The sequence below is a fragment of the Myodes glareolus genome, chromosome 6 (assembly GCF_982192425.1).
Source record: "Myodes glareolus chromosome 6, mMyoGla1.1, whole genome shotgun sequence".
NCBI lineage: Eukaryota > Metazoa > Chordata > Mammalia > Rodentia > Cricetidae > Myodes > Myodes glareolus.
In genome coordinates this window covers 92,271,111-92,289,909 of record NC_142031.1, presented here as the reverse complement: position 1 = coordinate 92,289,909, position 18,799 = coordinate 92,271,111, and the positions used below count along the sequence as shown (strand labels likewise).

The following is an 18,799-nucleotide window of genomic DNA, read 5'->3' as shown; positions in this document are numbered from 1 at the left end:
GTCAGCGGTGTCTGGAAGCTTCCACACTGCCTGGGACTGTGTATATAGTCCCCGAAGCAAAAGACATACAGGTGAAGAGGAAATGTGTACTCACTGCTTGTTAGCCAGCTACCCAGCAATGTGAGCCTCCTAAGGAAGTGAGTGCCCTCTAGGGGTGTATGTGAGGTCTCAGTTCTGTTCACCGCTGCTCATAGGCCCTCAGGATGCCCACTAAACTGAATGAATCCATTACCTACTCTGGGAAGAGGAGAGCAGGGCCCTCTTAACCAAGTCCCACCTGACCGCAGCTGTGATTACATTATGCAGAAATTTATTAACAGGATGTCTTGATTGATTACTATCTTAATATCGAGGGTGGCATTAGAGGCTTCTCTTCTACCCCGGCAAATTGCAGGTACAGATTAGTGCTTCTTTGAAACTTTAAAAAAAATATATCCTTAATTCTCTTCTTTTATGATTTCATTTATATGAACTGCATAAAGCAGTCAAGCTCACAGAGGTCTAACTTATATTTGTAGTTGCCAGGGCCAGAGTCAGGAGAAGCCGGGGAAAGGCTCCTGTATGGTGCAGGGTTTCTGCTTGGGGTAAAGAAAACGGCGGCAGCAGTGACTGCACAGCCTCGCAAATAGAAGAGCCGTGAGCAGGAGTCTGTATTCTAGAAGGGTCCGTGCTGTGTGATGACTTCCATCTCCTAGGGCGGAGGCTTGCTGCTCAGAGTATCCTCACACCGCTCTGTCTGGAGGGGACTAGTTGAGCTGGTCAACTATGGTCGCTGCCTGGTTTTCCCTTGCTGTTGCATCTGATTTGTTAAACTAGCTAGTAGCATCCATCCTTCCTTTATTTCCAACCCTGTCTCCTTTTCTATACCAGCTCTACATAACAGGTGGGAAAAGAGCATGTGACCCAAACAGAGGGAGAGAAGGACTCCAGACAGGTGTTTTCAGGTGCTCGCAGCCGGACCCAGGGGCTAGAACAGGACACTCAAAAGGCAGCAGGAGTGCACAGCAGAAACAGTAGAGCAAGTGTCTGCCCAGAGCAGGAGCAGGGAACGAGCGCTGTTTAAGGGGAACGCTGGGGGAGAGAGTTGGAAGGAGAGGTATGTGGCCCTCTGGGTGATGAGTGCTACCCCGAGACACTGATAAGTGGAATGAGGAGGAGATTGTTGGCTGTGGAAGTGAGTACAGGAACAAAGCTGTGGGCTGGGTGGGGCGTGGCTGGAGTGAGGGCAAACAGCGCAGGAAACTGGGGAAGGGTGAGTGATGACATCAACCTCCTTAAGCATCTGTCTCCTGTTAGGTTCTTAATCCATCTGTTTTCTCTTTTGCCTTGCTTGCTCTTACCCGGGAATGGGGTAGGAGGGAAGGAAGACTGGCGGGGAGGGAGGGGGAAATAAAAAAATGAAAGAAGGGAGGTAGTGAGGACAGAGTGCAGTCTGTGTGCTTAGGCTGTTCTGTAGCTCAGCATTTCCTCCAAGTGACTCCCGAGAAAGTCGTGTTTCTTCCCGTGGAAAGCACAGAGAGTAGGGAAAGCCATCTGTATAGTGTAGGTCAACAAGGGGTCTGCATTAGTTACTGAATGAACAAGGAAGAAGACCTGTCTTCAGAGGGTCCGTGGGAATTGGGTTAAACTGTATGAAATTGCTATTGGGCCATTTTCAGCCTACCAAAATAAACAAAATAAAGGCATATTTGCACGACAGAACCTAATAGATGATAAGATGTAGCAGGCCTTAGCCCGGATATTCATCTTTTCTGGTTCCATCCTCAGGTCATCATTAAAGTGTTGATTTTATGTTCAGAGTAATCTGTCAATATCAAAAGACGGATGGCATTAGGTAGGGAGGCAGGGTAGGTAAGAGGACCAGGAACCAAGAATGCACCAGTCTGCAAACACCGTGGTTCTTTGCCAGTCAACCATTTAGGCTCGGTAGTAAACTTGGGAGGAGGAAAGGGTCCTTCCTTTTCTAAGTGGGTTACTAAGCACTTTTGTGAGTTTTGGTTCATCTTCATGGTGCCGACATGGGTCTCAAGGATAATAATAGGGGCATTGGAACATTGGGGAATGTGGCAGGTACAGGGCAATGTTAGAATGATTTTTGGTGTGATGTGATTCCCCAGAGTTCAGCCGCAGTGAGTCTAGCAGAGAAGTGCACAGTGTGTTTGGACAGAAGCACGCTAAAGTGTTGAAGAACAACAACCATAGAGCGTACTTCTTGGGCATATGTGTACTTCTTGGGCATACGTATACTGCCTGGCATTTAAGAATGATTGTAACACATGAGCAGGCAGAATGTGATTCTAGATTCTAGAAGTGGTAGAAACAGCTATTCCTGTGGGGTGCTGTCACTTGTGACTGCCTCTAGACACTAGGATGTGTCACGTGCATTAGTGTAAGCAATACACCAAACTGTATGATTGTAGTGGTCTGACTGCATGCCTAAAACTCTAGTGGCGAGGCAGGCACAAGACCAGCTCACAGTACACAGCCCTAGAAGGGAGTTGTCCTGCAGGAATCCAAAACTCCGCATGCCAAACAAGCAGGCATTTATCTTAAATGGTAGGCAGAAATATGACTGTAGTAAAACCTTAATGTGGTTTTCCTCCCCGCTCTCCCAGGAATCTAACGGTCATCACGCGGGGAAGAACCATGAGAGAAGCGGTGGGGGTAGTTTTCATTCACGTCTGTCCAGTGGTTTTTTTTTTAATGGTCTTTGGTTCAAACTTTAACTTCATTTACATTTTTTAGTTTCCCGGCTAATTGAAAATGTCATTGAAATTCTGGGCCTGATTGTTGAGATACTTGAGGACTGTAAGCATATTTGTAATTTACTGAGGATTCAAAGAATAGATCAAACCAATCACTTAAGCAAGAAAGGGGAAAGAATAGAATTAACGAACTTAATGTGAATGGCCCCTCCCCTGATCAGAACAACACTCCCACTTTAAATGAGAACCCACACGTTTCCTTCCAGCATCTTTCTCTTAAGGATGCCTTTATTTTCTCCTCTCAGGCTGGCATCTCACTCCATCACTCTTTCTACTATGTGACCCAGAGTCTGCTCCCAGTGGAGTCTTCAGGACCAGAGGCTAGCAACTGCTTCCCATAACTACAAGTGTATGCTGGTACCCAGCTGCCCAAGCATCTAATTCCCAGTGTCTTATTTCATTGCCTCTAAGAAGGCAGTTTGGTCTCTCCTCTGCTTTCTTCACTTACCTCTGCTTATCGACTCCTGCATTTAGGCAGATTTCACAGCCGAATTAAAGTCAAGAGTGACCAGAGCTTATAGCTCATAAATTATCTGCATGCGGAGATGCATGCACATGTGATAGCTCAGAATCTAAGACATCAAAGCTTTCTACTTCCAGGACAGCTGTCAGCAAAGTTTATTTGCCTAAACCTCGTGTCCCATAGTGTGTAGAGACTTCAGATTTCAATCTGTTCTGTGTGTGGCACACAATCATAAATTAAATATTGCTCAGGATGACTGTGTTCCTAAAGATGATCGTACTGACAAGGAATGACTGGAAAGTCAATAATTTAATTATGGAATGGGGAGAGATAAAACCCTATAGAGAATGCCTACCCACCCCTGGAAACAAGGCTGTAGTCTGGGGCTACTTTACGGAGGGATCACTCATTCACTGTTAGCATCCCTGACCAACATAATGAGCATGGGTAGAAATGGCCCTGCATCATCTGAAACTGTTACAGTGAGTACCAGCGTGGGGAACTAAGAAATAAGGTGAAATATTTCTCCCGAGATGGGCAGGGTTAATTATCTGTGTAGGACATGAGTGGTAGTTGTTTGGGAAGTGGCTGACTGCCCATACAGCCCTCCCCTCATTCCTTCACTGTACCAGACAACCAGATTGTGCCATGTAGCCCAGGTACTTGCCACTTTGTTTGGGGGTCTCCCAACATCTGTGTTGTTATTTATTCATGGGGTTTTCCTTCCCTTTTCTTTGGTTTCAGATGCGAGTGTCTCTCTGGCTTATGTGGTTTTCCCGTTTGTGAGGTGGGATCTACTCCCCGCATAGTCTCTCGTGGAGATGGGACACCTGGAAAGTGCTGTGATGTCTTTGAATGTGTTAATGGTACGTGGGGTTTCTCTTGTTCTCAGAGAGTGTTCATTTGTGCAGCAGGAGGAGGAGGGAGGGCCAGCCAGCCTAGCTCTTTCTGCCAGTTAGAGCAGGGAGCATACTTAGGGATGTGCTGAGGGTGACTCCGAGTGGGGACTTGCTTAGTCACTGTGCAGCTGAGAAAGTTAGGGAGGTAAGCACCACACTGTCACAGAAGACCTCACAGTTTCGGTAGCAGAACATATGATAGGATGTGTCAAGAGTTCAGTTTGGGTATTTCAGGGGGAAAGGGAGGGGACTGTAGCCCGTTACATACTTTCTGACCTCCAGTGACCTGTGCCCATTGCTGTCAGGAGATATTCTCACTGAAAATACATGGGAGCTAGCGCAATTAGAAATAGAAAAGACCTCGTTCTTCCAGCCCAGGGTGTCTAGTTAGAGAGCATTTTGGATCAGTGTTTGGGATTAGCATTGGCCAGCTCTTCACCTGACCTTCCGGGCTTTAGAGAAAAGGGCTTGCGTGTCCTAAGTTCCTTGAGCAGGACCTGCCTCTTACCTTCACCCTTCACAAGACAGCTTAGTATTTGGCAGTTTGATGTTTATTAAATCGAGATGCTAGGAGAGCAGAAAACCTGAACCATGCTTCTTCAGTGGAATTATCAGGAAAAAAACTAGTTGCATAGACCGCAACCACTGTCCATGCATAGATGAAAGCAGGGAGAGTTAAGCAAGCATAACAAGATGCATTGCACACACAGAAACTGGCAGTGACTACCACCTGTGAGAACCCAGGCTTTGAGATGTCCCCTTCCTGCTCTCAGGTCCCTCCTCCCACAAAGAGGTCCTGCTAAAGTTGAATCGTACTTGAATTGTGACCTTCCAGTCACATGGCCCTGTGTTTTGTTGCTTTGATTTGCACTGAAGAAACACTGGTAGCGTAGCTGGGTGATTAAGAAAAACCTCAGGCCAAATGATGCCAGATGAGGGTTGGTTGATCCCTCTTGCTGTGAAACCAGGGAAGGCTCGTGGTGACCATGGGCCTCAGTTCTATGACTCTAGAATGAAACGAGTAACAGTGATTATGCATCAAGTGTTAATAGTCTTTATTATTCTATGTGTTCACATTCTGCCCACACTCACAGAACACTGCTCTGGATGTTGGTGGTGGAGACAGTAAGGCTAGAGTAAGCATCCTCACCTACAGACTTTATAAATAGAATACAAGGGAAGGCACAGGGGGAAGTTCCGCGTGCCTAAATCTCTTTGAAGTGCTTCCCATCAGTCCTGTTAGCACCCAGCCAGTGGTTTTGTCTGTTAATCCCGAGCCAGTGGACAAGCAGACCTCTTCCTTCTGGCCGAGCTGCAGCGTGATTTATTGCAGGTGATGTTCTCTGTGAATGCTTAGCTTGTGCTGTTAACTCTTGTGCTGCTCGAGGCAGAACTCATGGCTCCTTCATCCAGGGCTTGCAGCCCCGAAGATGCGCCTTCTCACACAGCTGTCTCTCAGTCATTCTGTAGGGACTTCTAGAATGGGCAGTCTGTCTGTCTCATCACCCGTCTGTGGATGTTGTTGGGGCTCCCCAGATTTTCTTGATTTAGCAAGTGAACGACCTGTTGGGTAACCATCTTTGTGCCCCTCGGAAGTGACTGTTAACATGCCAGCTCACAGCGGTACCCCACGTTTCATTATCCTATACCTTCATCTGAAGTCACTGTGTCTTCTGCAAAGAACACCTGCATGAGAATATTTGCTCCATTTCTCTGCCCTTGGCTTGTGGCTTCTAGAGAACCAAGCATCGCACCTTTCTGTGTATCGGATCATTGACTGTACCTTTTCAGCAACCCTGATATCAGTCTTCATGGCGTGCCCTTGCTTATAGACACATCTTATAGAACCCCAGCCTTCAGAGTAGGACTGACCATCTGACAGCGAGAGAGAGTTGCTGTGTTTCCTGCCATTGCTTCCTCTCCCCATAGATTTGTTGTGTCAGCCTTCCTTGTTTCTTATCCTGCTCCAGATTCTCTTGTATCCTATTACCATTCAGTTGTAGAAGACTAGACAGTAGCTATAATTCTATAACTGCTATAATCAGTACTAGAGGATAATTTTAAGGATAATCTATCTTTTTCTGTATATATTTATTTTGGCAGGTACATGTATTTATATATCCATGTGTATTTATGTGACTTATACCACAGTCTCTCTTTCTCTCAATCTCGGTATCTCTCTTTTTATCTATCTCTGTATGCAGTTGCGCCTGTGAGAGAGAGAGAGTGTGTGTGTGCGTGTGTGGGGGTGGGGTGTTGGAGGGGGCAAGGAAAGGACACAGGGATCAAGGAAGGAGAACCAGGTGGAAGGAGGGAAACAGACGGGAGAGAGGGGAACTTGCTTATCCACAAGACTTTGGGGCTGCTGTACCCTGAGATCAGGTTTAATAACATAGTGGTTAAATATTAATTAGAAAAGAGAAGAATAGCCATAAGCTTGTTAGCAGAAGTTGAAAGTGGAAATTAAACAGAGCACACACAAGTGTGCAGGCTTACAGGTGTCTTTGTCGTTCATGAAGTTGTCATAGTTAAATGTCGCGCCTGCCCACCCCACTCCCCAGCTTCCCATCATTAAAATGTAAAAGGATGTAGGCTCAGGTACATAGTTCTTATTTGTAGAGGCAAAAAGGCCCGCTGGACAGAGCAGCACACAGTCCCTAATGCAGCCTCTTTCTCACATGAAAATTAAAAAGACAGCCCTGAGCGAGATGTCATACGTTCAGTCACCTCAGCCTCACAGATACAGATGCCAGGACCCTGTTGCCAGGCTCCTGGATAAAAGCAAGATACTCCTGGCACTTGGTGAAGGGGCAGATGTGCCCAGCTGGACCTCGCTGCCTGGGTCACTGTCTCGTGGTCCGAGAAGTCCCCAGTTGCATGCAAAGGAAGACCCCAGTTGAGGAAGGTTAGATTAACCGTTCACATGAGCAGCCTCAGAGTAGAAGCAGAGATTCCCCCAGCAGGACTCGGCTCCTGAGCTGACCACGGGGCTCACGTTACTTTTTCGAGATATACATTAAAATGAAGAGGTAAATTTTTAAAGTTTATGATGTAAATTCCCAAAATGAATTTGAGAGCTCCTGAGTGTGGTAGGCCGGATGACTAGATTGGAGGACTTCCTCCATAAACCTGTTTTGGCCTTGTGTTGGTAGAGGGAGGAGCTGACTGTGGCTGACCATAGCACAGGTTGGGCTTCTCTGGTGCAAGCCTAGAGTACGGCTTGAGAGGTGACGTCAGACACCACGGGAACAAGTGATAGGATTCAGTGGTGAGCAGTCAACCACCTCCTTCAAGAAACAACTGTATCTGCCCCGGCTCCAGACAGATGCGTTATCAGCAGTGAGTTGAAACTCCCTTCCCACCTCACAGCTAAACATGCCTGTCTGCTTCATTGTCCCCTTATCTTCCCTGCCACCTTACGCATGTCCCACCTCTCAGCCCTTAGGTTCTGGTTGTTGAGACACTAGCTGTAGAAGGCAGAAGTGATTAGCAGTCATACTTAGACACACAGCTTCCCAGTGTATACGCCAGGCACCTAGATGAATAGAATATTTGATTTGAATGACATCGTCGACAGGAGACGCTTCCAGGGTGACATAGGTGTGTCAGTGAATTTGGCTGTGGTATTATGGTATTGGAAACACACCAGCTGAAACTTCCAGAAATAGTTTCAGTCTTATAATGTTTAATACTGAGCGCATTGAGCAAGACTGGGTATGACTTGAGGTCAGTCCACATTCAGCAGTCTAAGAATCTGTCACCAGAACAAAAAGAAGAGAGCCTTGCTTTTCCCAGGCATGCCAAGAGTGGTGGAGGATGGGGGAGACAGAAGACGGTCACTTGTGTGCCTAGGATTAACCCAGAACAGTATAAGGTAGGTATGGACTAAATTCATAGGAAGGCAGCAGGGTGCAGCGTGGTTTGTATTTTTAGCCTGTTCTTGTATCATTCAAGACCTCTGCCTGTCCCTGTGGGACTGCTGTCTCTCTCAGCAGTCTTAAGGGACAGAGTTTAAATGCACAGTGATGGTGAAGGGCCTTCATCAGGACCAGGATATCTGAAGTAAAGTTACTCACATGAGAGACACACTCAAAATCAACATTCTCGTCATGTAAGAAGTTGGCCTACAAACCCAACCTGGAGCGTGTAGATAAGAAAGCTGTTCCTGAGGACATGTAGGAAGAACAACCCTCCCCCCCCGTCTGGATGGCTCAAGATCTGAGTGTCTTCCAATATAGAAATGAAGAGAATCCAGCAGTTTGAAGGAAAGGCTCATTTGGGTTTGTTTATTGAGTGCTTCTGTTGTTTCCCGGAGCCTTAGTAAGCTAGTGTTCATGAGGGCTTTCTGCAGCGTGTGGAGTGTTGTCCCTTTCCCTCGTTCTGAATTCCTGTCTCCTTGGCATCTCTGGCATACATGCACGCGTCCAGTAGAAAAGGTTCATTTCCCTTTCAGGTACTTGGAAGCCTTTATGCCTGGTCTTTTAATTCGATCTGTCTAATTACATCAGTTAGAGGAAACGTGGAGCAATTGTCCTGTTGCCCCCCTCCTCACACCGCTGTCACTCCTGTGACCTCCTGTTCCGTGTCATTGACTCCCTACGCAGGTCCCCCTCCAGTGATAGAAGACCAGTGGCAAGGTAGAAGCCACTCTCAACTAAGAGGTTTAAGAAAAAATTCAGCAGCAGTAGACCTGGGCAGGGCTGGGAGGTATTCCTCCGTTTTCACATTTGCTATGACATTCTGTTTCAACATTTCCTTTGGATACCGCTCACCAATCAGAACTAGAGTTCTCCAACAGTCAGTATTATGGCTCTCTCTTTCAAGAGTTGTAGAATGTTAGGTGGAAGAGAAGCTCACCGAATGTAGAAACATAAATTGTCTAACACAAAGTGCTTGGAGCAGTCACTGAGAGACACTTCCATACTGAAGAGTGCAAAGTCCACCTTGGTACTGTTTCTGTTCCAATAAAGGGGAGTGGCCAGCTCTTCATCACTCTAAGGTTCACGTCCATCATCAACAGGCGAAGAAGTAGCTGGGCATTGCTCCCCATGACCACCAGTAGCTTTTTCATGATGTACTTGTTTGGAAAGTTCTTACTAATTAATTTCAACATCAAACATCAAGACTTTATTTTGCTGCTTTGTTTCGGTTCTTTGAGACAGGGGTTTCTCCGTGTAACAGCCCTCACTGTCCTGGAGCTCGCTCTGTAGACCAGGCTGGCTTTGAACTCACAGAGATCTGCCTGCCTCTACCTCCCGGGTGCTGGGATTAAAGGCGTGTGCCACCACTGCCCAGCATGTTGTTTTAGCCCAGCAAGGCTTACCTGGAAGGTTGTTTTCTGGACTATAAGTTTGGAGACTCTCCATCTCTCTTAAGCTTGACTCCCATGCCCTCATCCCTGTCTGTGCTTAGCTGATTGAATGCCCCCATCCTCCTGTCAATCAAATATCTTTCATATAAGCTTCTACACACCTCACCCTGAAAACAAGTCCGGCAGCAGCTTTGTGCATGACCATGGCTCCATTCCTTTCTTTTTTTAAATAATTGATACTAGTTGACTTACTTTTTTTTTTTTTAAAGTCTGAATGGATATTGAAAGGGACCCACACACAGCAGAGGCTGCCTCCTGGACCCGGGTTAGGCACAAACCACACCCAAACACCTGTTTTCACACAGAGAGATCCTGTATTAAGCAGGGAAGAAAAGTTAAAGTGGCTGCTTTCTGACTCAGGCAGAAAAGCAGCAGCAAATGACCTTGTAGGTGTTATTTTAAGAGGAAGAGGGGAGGCCTGTGTTAGAATGGGCGAGGATGTGATGGTAAAGGATATAGAGGATGAGGGTGAGAGAGAAGGGGAAGGGAATGAGGAAACAGGGACAGGGGTGTTTGTCCCAGAGGGGCAAAGGACTGCCTCTACGTAGAGAGGAGACAAATGTGACACGTAAGCAAATGATGGCTTGAAAAAGTAAAGGAGGGCACTCTGTGATAGAATGAGGTGTTTAATTTTAATTGGGCATGTTAATTAGGTGAACCAAAGGGGGCTTCTGATTGTTGAACTTTGGTAGGCAGCCTCAGAAGGAGGAAGTGGCCAAATAAGGGAACAGACCTTGGGGGCTAGGTTTAGGAGTGTAGTCTAATGGTTTTAGAAAGGCAGATTGAATGTGGGAGAAGGGCAAAGCCTGCCACAGCTGAAGTGGGCTGATGACCCTTCACAGTTGACATGATTTTGAAGTCTGGAAAGAATACTCATTGCCATAATAACTTATCTGGTACATTGCTAGGGGTTGAGATGGGCAAAGGTGTAGGCGATTGGTCTCTATTCTTGAGCATGTGGCTGTTGAGTTGTCTCTGCATCGTGTTTTTTCTTCATTTCACCGAATCATCCTGGCACTATTGTCAAAATTGTTCCTGCTGATAGTTTATTTCTGAATTCTATGTACTGGAGGCATCGTGTCTTGTTCTTACACCAGCACCTCACTGTCTCGGTCACTCTGGCCTTGGGTCACGTTTGGAAATCGAGTGTGAGGCCTCTAACTTTGCTTTAAAAGATTATTTTGTCAATTCTTAATTCCTTACATTTCCGTGTGAGTTTTATGACCAGATTGTCAGTTTAGACTAAAGAATGAGCTAGGATTTTGATTGGGGTTGCACTGAGTATTAGATTAATCTAGGTAATATTTTCATCTTAACAATATTTATTGTTTTTCAGTCTGTGTCTATTTATCTAGAACTTTCTAATTTATTAAAACAGTGTATATGTTTTGTATTTAAATTTTTTGTAAGTATTTTATTCTTTCTGATTCTGTTGTGAAATGGGATATTTTTAAACTTTATTTTCTGAGTGTATAGAAATTCAATTTTCTTATATTGCAATTTGTACCCTGTAACTTTATTAAAGTTGTTTATAATATCTGCTGGATTTTCGGTAATTTTTTTTATATTCAAGGTCATGTCCTGTGCTTCTAGAGATAGGCTTATTTCTTCCTTTCCACTCTGGATGCCTTTTACTTATTTCCTTTCCCTAATTGTCTTGGCTAGAACTCCCATTATAATGTTAAACTGATGTTCTAAGAACAGACATCATTGTCTTTTCTTTCTTTTTTTGGTCTTGGGGAAAATTTTCAGCATTGCTTAGTGTGATGTTATCTGAGTCCTTATAGACTCGTGTATTAGCTATTTTTCCACTGTGATTAAAAAAATACTTAAGAATTGCATCTTTAAAAAAAAACGGTTTATTTTGGCTCATGGTTCCAGGTTCATTGTTGTCTGTTCCAGCCCTATTGTTCTTAGGGCTATGGCAAGACAGTAGCATCATGACAAAAAGGACATGGTAGCCAAAGAGCAGAGGGGGGGGGGGGTTCCCAGGACAAGATACACCCTTTAAGGGCATGCCCAAGTTCCTCCAGGAAGGGTCCAATTATAGTCCATTCAGCTATGAACTTAATGTAGCAACCCGTTGATAAAGTCCATGTCCTTGGAAGCCATGTGTACTTCAGTAGCCAAGTCTTCAGCGCGCAGTCCTTGGGTGATGGTGGGGCTGAGAATACACTTCATATTCCAAGTATGACAACGCTGTTTATCAAGTTAGTGAGGTTACCTCCTGGTCCTTATTGCTAAGTGTTCGTATACTGGAAGAGTTTTGGGTTCCTTTAGATGTCCATTCTGTATCATGAGAAAATGCTATAGTTCTTGTCCTCTACTCAGTTAACACATATTATTAAAACTAACTTGTTTTTGAATAATTGAACTTTACATCATGTAATAAATACCTTTTAGTCATGGTGTTTGACCACTTTCACATGTCATAAGATATGACCTAGTAGTTGCATCTTTGAGAATGTTTTCTTGATTCAGAAGAGATACTGGTCTGGAGTTTTATTTTCTGGTGCTGTCTTTTGTCTGGCTGGAATTAGTATTCAAATTCAAATGAGCCAAAGAAACCTCATTGGTCTCATACTGAGCGTTTTGAATATGAAGCTGTTAATTCCTTAGCAGAAACAACCCTGAGAGGAAATGTGGAGCGGAAGTTTTCAGTTGGAAGGCTCTGATTTTTCTTTCTGCCATTTGCTCAATGTGTATTTTTGAGACAAATTATCTAGAGTTTCCTTACTTCTAACCTCACGATAATCCCCACATAGTCCCTTTGTATTGAAATTAGATGAAGTAATGATGTTACCGGCCAAGCACTAATAATTACAGGTTATTATCCCAGGAGGGAAACAGAGAGCTTAGGAGAAAATGGACCTAACTAAATCTTTGAAAGTGAAAATAAAAGCCAGTGTGAAAACAGGATCCTTGTTCAAAGACAGAGAATTACTTAGCAAAGTAAAATACAGTCTCACATACAAGCGAGTGTCATGGTCTTGGAGCACGGCTACCTGTGTTGGGGTGGAGAAAGTCAGTAGAGGTCTTTCCAAAGTCAGTAGGAATCTTGCATTTCAATTCCTCTGTGTGGACAGCGTAACTGTGTTTTGTTTTTACTGTGTGCTGGTCCCTCTGTGAGAGTTAAATTCAGTTTAGTACATTTCCATCAAATTATAACTTCCTGCTGACAGAACTTTCTAGAGGCTGTTTCAAAACACACAAAGACACCACTCAAACATGACCTCAAATGTGTCTTGTTTAGTTGGGTTTCTTTTATTAAAATATGATTACATCATTTCCTCCTTTTCCATTCTTCCTTCAGCTCCCTCCTATGTGTCTCCCCTCCCACCTTGCTCCTCTTGAGATCATGACCTCGTTTGGGTGTGGGGGGAAGTGTGCCTGTGTGCCTAAATATATAAACACAACCTACTCAGTCAATGCGGTGTTGTTTTATGTGTTTGAGTTCAGAGCTGACCACTTGGCACTGTAGAACCCAGGTAGGATTATTCTCCCCCTCTTAGCATCCCTTAGTTATGTGTATTTCTTAATCCATGGGTGGGGCCCCATGATATATGCCCCCATCCCCATGCCTTGTTTGTTTTGACCCTGCAGAAACAAAGCCAGCCTGCGTCTTCAACAGCGTGGAGTATTACGACGGAGACATGTTTCGAATGGACAATTGTCGGTTCTGTCGGTGCCAAGGGGGTGTCTCCATCTGCTTCACAGCTCAGTGTGGGGAGCTGAACTGCGAGAGATACTATGTGCCTGAAGGGGAGTGCTGCCCTGTGTGCGAAGGTACGCTGAAGGGTTCAGAGCTTTCATTTCAAAACTGATCTCATTCAGAGCAATGTGAAGTCCCCTCATAACGGCACCATTGTCTGTCCTTTAGAGTGTTGATAGTGCCTAGTAGGGTACAGGGAAATAATTCCTCGAGGAAAGCTCCATTTGGGGCATAGTCAGTGGTCACAGGTTCTGCAAGTTAACGTGATTCCCGGGTTGCTTTCTGTTCCCGCCCTGGGTCTGTAGTGGTGATGTAGTAAGTCCTAGGGCCCAGCTTGTCCACACTGTAGCATTAGAATCTGTCATCTGCCATCCTTGGATTGCTCAGTTCGAATTTGTAAGGCCTGTCACCATCAGTCTCTGCCAGTCAGCTTAGAATCAGGACCCTACTGCCTTTTCTCCTTGGAAAAGGTGTGCTAATGACAGTCAGGTTGCAGATTGGCGTGGTGGCGGCAGCAGCTTCGGGACCAGGCATGTGTCACGTGTGACTTTTAGGGACCTGTGGATTCTGTATCCCTCTCTTGTTCAAGCAGTAGTGCTTTCATGTTCTTCCTGCAGACTCCTCCCATTTCTGATTGTCATAAGTAGTGAAATTTCAGAATGGCACCCCAGTTCTCCTCCTCTAAGCCCCAGCCCCTTAAGGATGGGGAAGCTGAAGTTCAGAAAAAAATCCATCTCCTGTATTTACAAGGGAGCCAAGAGCAATGGTCCAGGGCCTGAAAGAGTCTATGGCGTCATCTGACATATGCAGTGTCCTGAGCGGTGGTCACATGAACCTTATTGTCCTGACTGGGTCACAAACCTTTAGCCCAAAGTCTACCTGCCCCCTGCTCCCCAAGTACCGGGCACAGTGGCCTGTTCAGTTCTATGCTTTTTTTACTTAAAATCCTTTTGTTGTTTGTGCTTTGTGCTACAGCTTTGAAGACCTGGAATGTCTAATGTAGGGCACCTCTGTTCCTAACCTTGAGCAGTTATTCATAATAATGAGTCCTTTCCTTCCTTGGAAAATATTTTAGCCAAAACAGGACACTTTTTATGTGTCACTGAGGTATTAGAAAAAGAAAATCACCTCAAACTCTTAACCTTCCCAATTGATGGTTCTCTAGTTCGCAGTAGAGTCAGAAACTGCATCACGGTTGGTGCTGTAAAACAGGTAGGCACCTGTGTTAATAGTCTCAGGGAGCTGCCTGCATACAGCTCTCACTTCCCAGAATCCAGATCCAAGCTCAGTGTAAAATGGAGTGTGCATTGTAATATTTTTTATAAAGGACTTGAGAAAGTCCTAAGTACCCAAGGTTTGTAGTCCATTTCCATCTAACTTCTGTATAAATGTCCATTAGTATAAGCACTGGCCTCTAAACTTAACCGGGACTCTCTCAACTTATTTGTTGCTGCCAGTTTTTATGTATTTTTAGTAAAGAAAGTGGAATAATTTATCGATGGTTCTCCTTATGGAGCTCCTTGGGGCTATTTTTACATCCATTATTTATGCTCTTGTCTGTCCTTTCAGAATATTTCTTTCTCTGGTGGTCCTGTCTAATTCTGCCTTTCACCCTCGTCTGTTACTCAGTTGCCCACATTGTGGCAAGGAAAATGATGTAAATTCAGCCCTCCTCTAAGGTGCCATCAGTGACCCCTGCCAGGGTGCCATCGGTGACCCCCTGGGACATCCACACGAGCCCTGCTATGCACAAGACCACATTGGGGACCTGCTATGCTTCTTACCAGTGTCCTCGGCAGCCTGTGAACCCCACCACAGTCAGTTCAGTTAGTCGCTGAAGTAACAGTTATCACTTTGAGTTCAGTGGACAGCGCTCTTTCTGCTTTCCAGGTGGGGAGATCGAGGTGTAAGACATGTTAAGTTCAGCAGCTCAGAGGGCTCTCTCAGAGTCAGTCCAGAGCCTGTCTCTGTCCCCACATCTTGCTCATCTTAGGAGTGAGACACGTGCATACCTGCTTCTAGGTCCCATTGCTCCCCACGACAGTGTCAGGATGGGAAGATACCATTACGACTGCTGCCTCTGGATGCAATCCCAGGGAGGGCTTCCTGCTAGTCCCCGGTTTCCATTGATCACAGTGGAACAGCACTGAGGGATAGAACCTGGAGGAAACTGTCTTCAGGTGCAAGCAGAGGTCAGGTTTGGGTGGCTCAGTCTCATTCTGAACTCATGTCTTGCTGTAGATCCCATCTATCCGTTTAACAACCCCGCTGGCTGCTACGCCAATGGCCAGATCCGCGCCCACGGGGACCGGTGGCGTGAAGATGACTGCACCTTCTGCCAATGCATCAATGGAGAACCTCACTGCGTGGCCACGGCCTGTGGGCAGAGCTGCATGCACCCCGTGAAGGTGCCTGGGGAGTGTTGCCCCGTGTGCGAAGGTAAACCTTGCGATTCTAATGAGTGTCTGGCACAACGCCTCCCTTCGAGGGAGCTTCTGCCAGTACGAACTTGTTTTCCTTTTTATTTCCTCGGGTGTAATGTCTGCTTCGTGCTGTTACCAGTTGCCGACAAATTTATTATACAACCCAAATTCGTCATTAGGGGGAAATGTTGCAAATTTAAAATGAGAATAGCATGGGCTTTGCTCTTGCATTGCACGTGTGCTTGCCTGAACATATTACACTGTACAAGGATGCATACATTTTGAATGAGTGCTCCGCGAGCCTACTTAGCACCCAAAGGTCAAGGCAAGGAAATAAAATCAGAAGTCAGAGCCATAGCTCAGGCACAGCATGTTCAGCTTGTGATACTTCATAGCCCAAGAATGCTGACGGCCAGAAGAAAAGTCCAGAACTCTCAAAGGCAGTTCACACTGGCGAATGCCTCATTCTGCGTATCCTGCTCCCTCGACGGCCAAGGCTGAGATGACTGTGGCTTCCGGTTCCTCTAATTCTTTGCCTTGTGACCTGGTTCCCCACATTGACTGTGTCTTTTCCTGCTCTGGAGAGAGCAGCTGAGGCCCCTGAGCTCCCTTCTCTGAGGCAGCTGCTATCCAGTTCATTTCCTGTGCCCTGAGAAGATACTTTGCATACATCTTAACTCGCTCTGTCAGTCTCTTCATAGACGTGAGGTGACTGAATGTTTTTACGCTGACAGAGCCAATAGGGGATCCATACTTAAGAAGAATTTTGCTTAGTAAAATGGACAACAAACATAGCCCAAAATCTATGTTAAAGATGGATCCCTGTAGGGTTTGTAAAGCATGTAATAAGAAACGGGCAGGCTCTCTTCCAGAAAATGATCTAATTAAGGTCCTTTTTAGTATGAAGATTTTTTTTTCTTTTTTTATGGACCAGTTGTGTGTGTTAATTGCTATCTACTGCAAGAGGAAGCTTCTCTGACGAGGGTCGAGTGATGCACTGATCTATGGGTACAGCATTATGTCATTAGAAGTTGTTTGATTGCCATGTTCATTTAGCAGAATCATAGTAATTGGTTTTCCCCTAGGCCTATGACATGTAGTATCAAGAAATCCTTTGCTAACCTCCGAACTGTAGTACATTAAGACTTCAGTTTGGCGAATGGTCTGTGGTATTAGCTAGCCTCACTAGGATTAGACTTACTTAAGACCTTGAAAACCACGTAAAAGAAATGGAAGCTGGAGGAGGACTCTTGTACTGTTGACGTCAACGGTCCCGTCCTCGTTACTCTACATAGAGTACAGCTACCACCCCCCCCAACATCATAGCTTCCAGATGACAGGTTTTGAGGCACTCCCCGCCCCTCACAGACTCCTTGCGGAGCTGCAAAGAGGGGCTCAGAGAAGGCTGTGTTTCCCCAGTGGGCTTGGCAAGACTGCCTTACTGATGGGGGAAAGTGGCAGTGCCTGACCTTAAGGATTATGGACAGCCCGTTGTCAACCTGGAAAATTTAAGTCCCAATGTGCGAGTGATAAAGTAAGCAAAAAAAAAAAAAATCATGAATGCATAGCTCATTAAAACCAGCCTTTTAATCCCAAGTATTGCTGCCTAAGTTCAAAATGAAGCTTTTAGAGTTTGTTGCTGAACTGGGGTGGGGGGGGGGGGGTACTTTTCAACTAAGGTGAGCAAGCAAAGCCACTAGAGTGTGTGTGCTATTGAGGTAGGTGCCTGGGTGACCACTGTTAGGCAGGTCACTTCGTGTTTGGGTTCTGTGTCATCTGCCCAGAGTTGTGACCTGATTCTTGACAGCTTAGGAAAAGAGTTACAGCGTGAGTGAGCCATTAATACCAATGCTTAATGGAGAACCTCCTGCAGCCCAGAAAAGACAAAGGTAAAGAAGGGGACAGAGCACACTTAGGCCGAGTTTTCAGTTAACCAGGGCAAAGAGAAGCATGTCTGTCTTGTGAGGTACGAGCTTGACATCTGCCCCCGACTCTGTGTATCCGTTGTAATGGGCACTGTGCTGAAGGCCTTATTGTCCCATTTTAGAGATGAGGAAATGGAGGCTCAGAGAGATTTACATAAGTTGTCACCGCATGGCATAGCTGGACTGTATTTTTATTTTCCTTTTCCTGCTGGCCTTGCACCCAGTGTCTCCCCTTCCTTTATGAATCTTCATCACTGGCTTTTGACTTCTTGTCAGGGAGAGACTGGAGTGGCGTGGCAGGGTAGCATTCGGATTGTGATCACCCACTGACCCTCTACCCCAGTTCACAGAACTTGGGAGAAGGTGCCCTTCCAGCCTCCCGGCACAGAGGCCCTCTCGGCCTTGACTTGAATTTTTCTCGGTTCTCCTCACAGCTGATACTGGTCCCTTCTTCGTCTCTGTCTGTCTTCCTCAAATCTTTCAGAAGAATACATTTCCAAGTCCTCAGAGAACTCATTTGGCTAGGATTTCTTCTTCCGTTTTTCACCTGAGCCGAATAGCGAGTTTGGCCTCGGACAGTATTGTCCTCCAGTGACTGCCGTGGTCGGGTGTAATAAAGGCAGCGTGACTTTTTATTTTCACACACAATCAGAATTCAGAGACTAATACTGGAAAGTTACTGATAAATAATAAGCATTACTAAATATCTCTAAAACATCAGACTAAGAGGGTTTTATTGTATAGAGTCCAAGAAAATCTATGCAACCATTTGAAAACATTTTTCTCAGTTGTTGGTCCATAGTATTGTTAAGTATAATTTCGAGTGATTTCAGAATAGCAACAGAATGGTGTGAAATAAGAAAAATAAATCCCAAGATGTTGCTGAGTAATAAATGAGCCATCAGCCAAAATCATTTACAGTGTGCAGCTCAGACCCGCAGGGGACTCCTGCACACGCCCTTGCGTAATGCGTGCTGACCCTTGCTTTTTAGCTTCGTCTCAGGTACTCAGAATGTGGAATTAGAAGGACTCGCCCCACACAGGCATTGCGGTTCGGGATACTTTCAAAATAACTCACAAATCACCAAATATAGCCTGTTAGGACCTCCAGAGAAAGAGAACCTTGGGGCTGTCATTGTGGTTAAAGATGCCTACCTTCCAAGGGACGGCATGACATGACAGAGGACCCTTGAAGACAAGGCTGTCAGTCACTTGGCAGATAACTTGATTCAGAAGTGCTT

At 45.5% G+C, this 18,799-nt stretch overlaps 1 protein-coding gene across 4 annotated transcripts in view; it reads left to right on the top strand.

Annotated features, from left to right (window-relative positions):
• Positions 1-18,799, top strand: part of Crim1 (cysteine rich transmembrane BMP regulator 1) — a 176,697-nt gene that overhangs the window by 101,334 nt on the left and 56,564 nt on the right. For 3 of the 4 annotated variants that reach the window (XM_085691022.2, XM_085691023.2, XM_048416090.3), the window contains 3 exons: positions 3,973-4,094; positions 13,102-13,284; positions 15,452-15,649. In XM_085691022.2, the coding sequence (XP_085547148.2) occupies positions 3,973-4,094; positions 13,102-13,284; positions 15,452-15,649 (503 nt within the window). The remainder of the gene's footprint in view (positions 1-3,972; positions 4,095-13,101; positions 13,285-15,451; positions 15,650-18,799) is intronic. The other variant, XM_085691024.2, reaches the window with a different exon arrangement.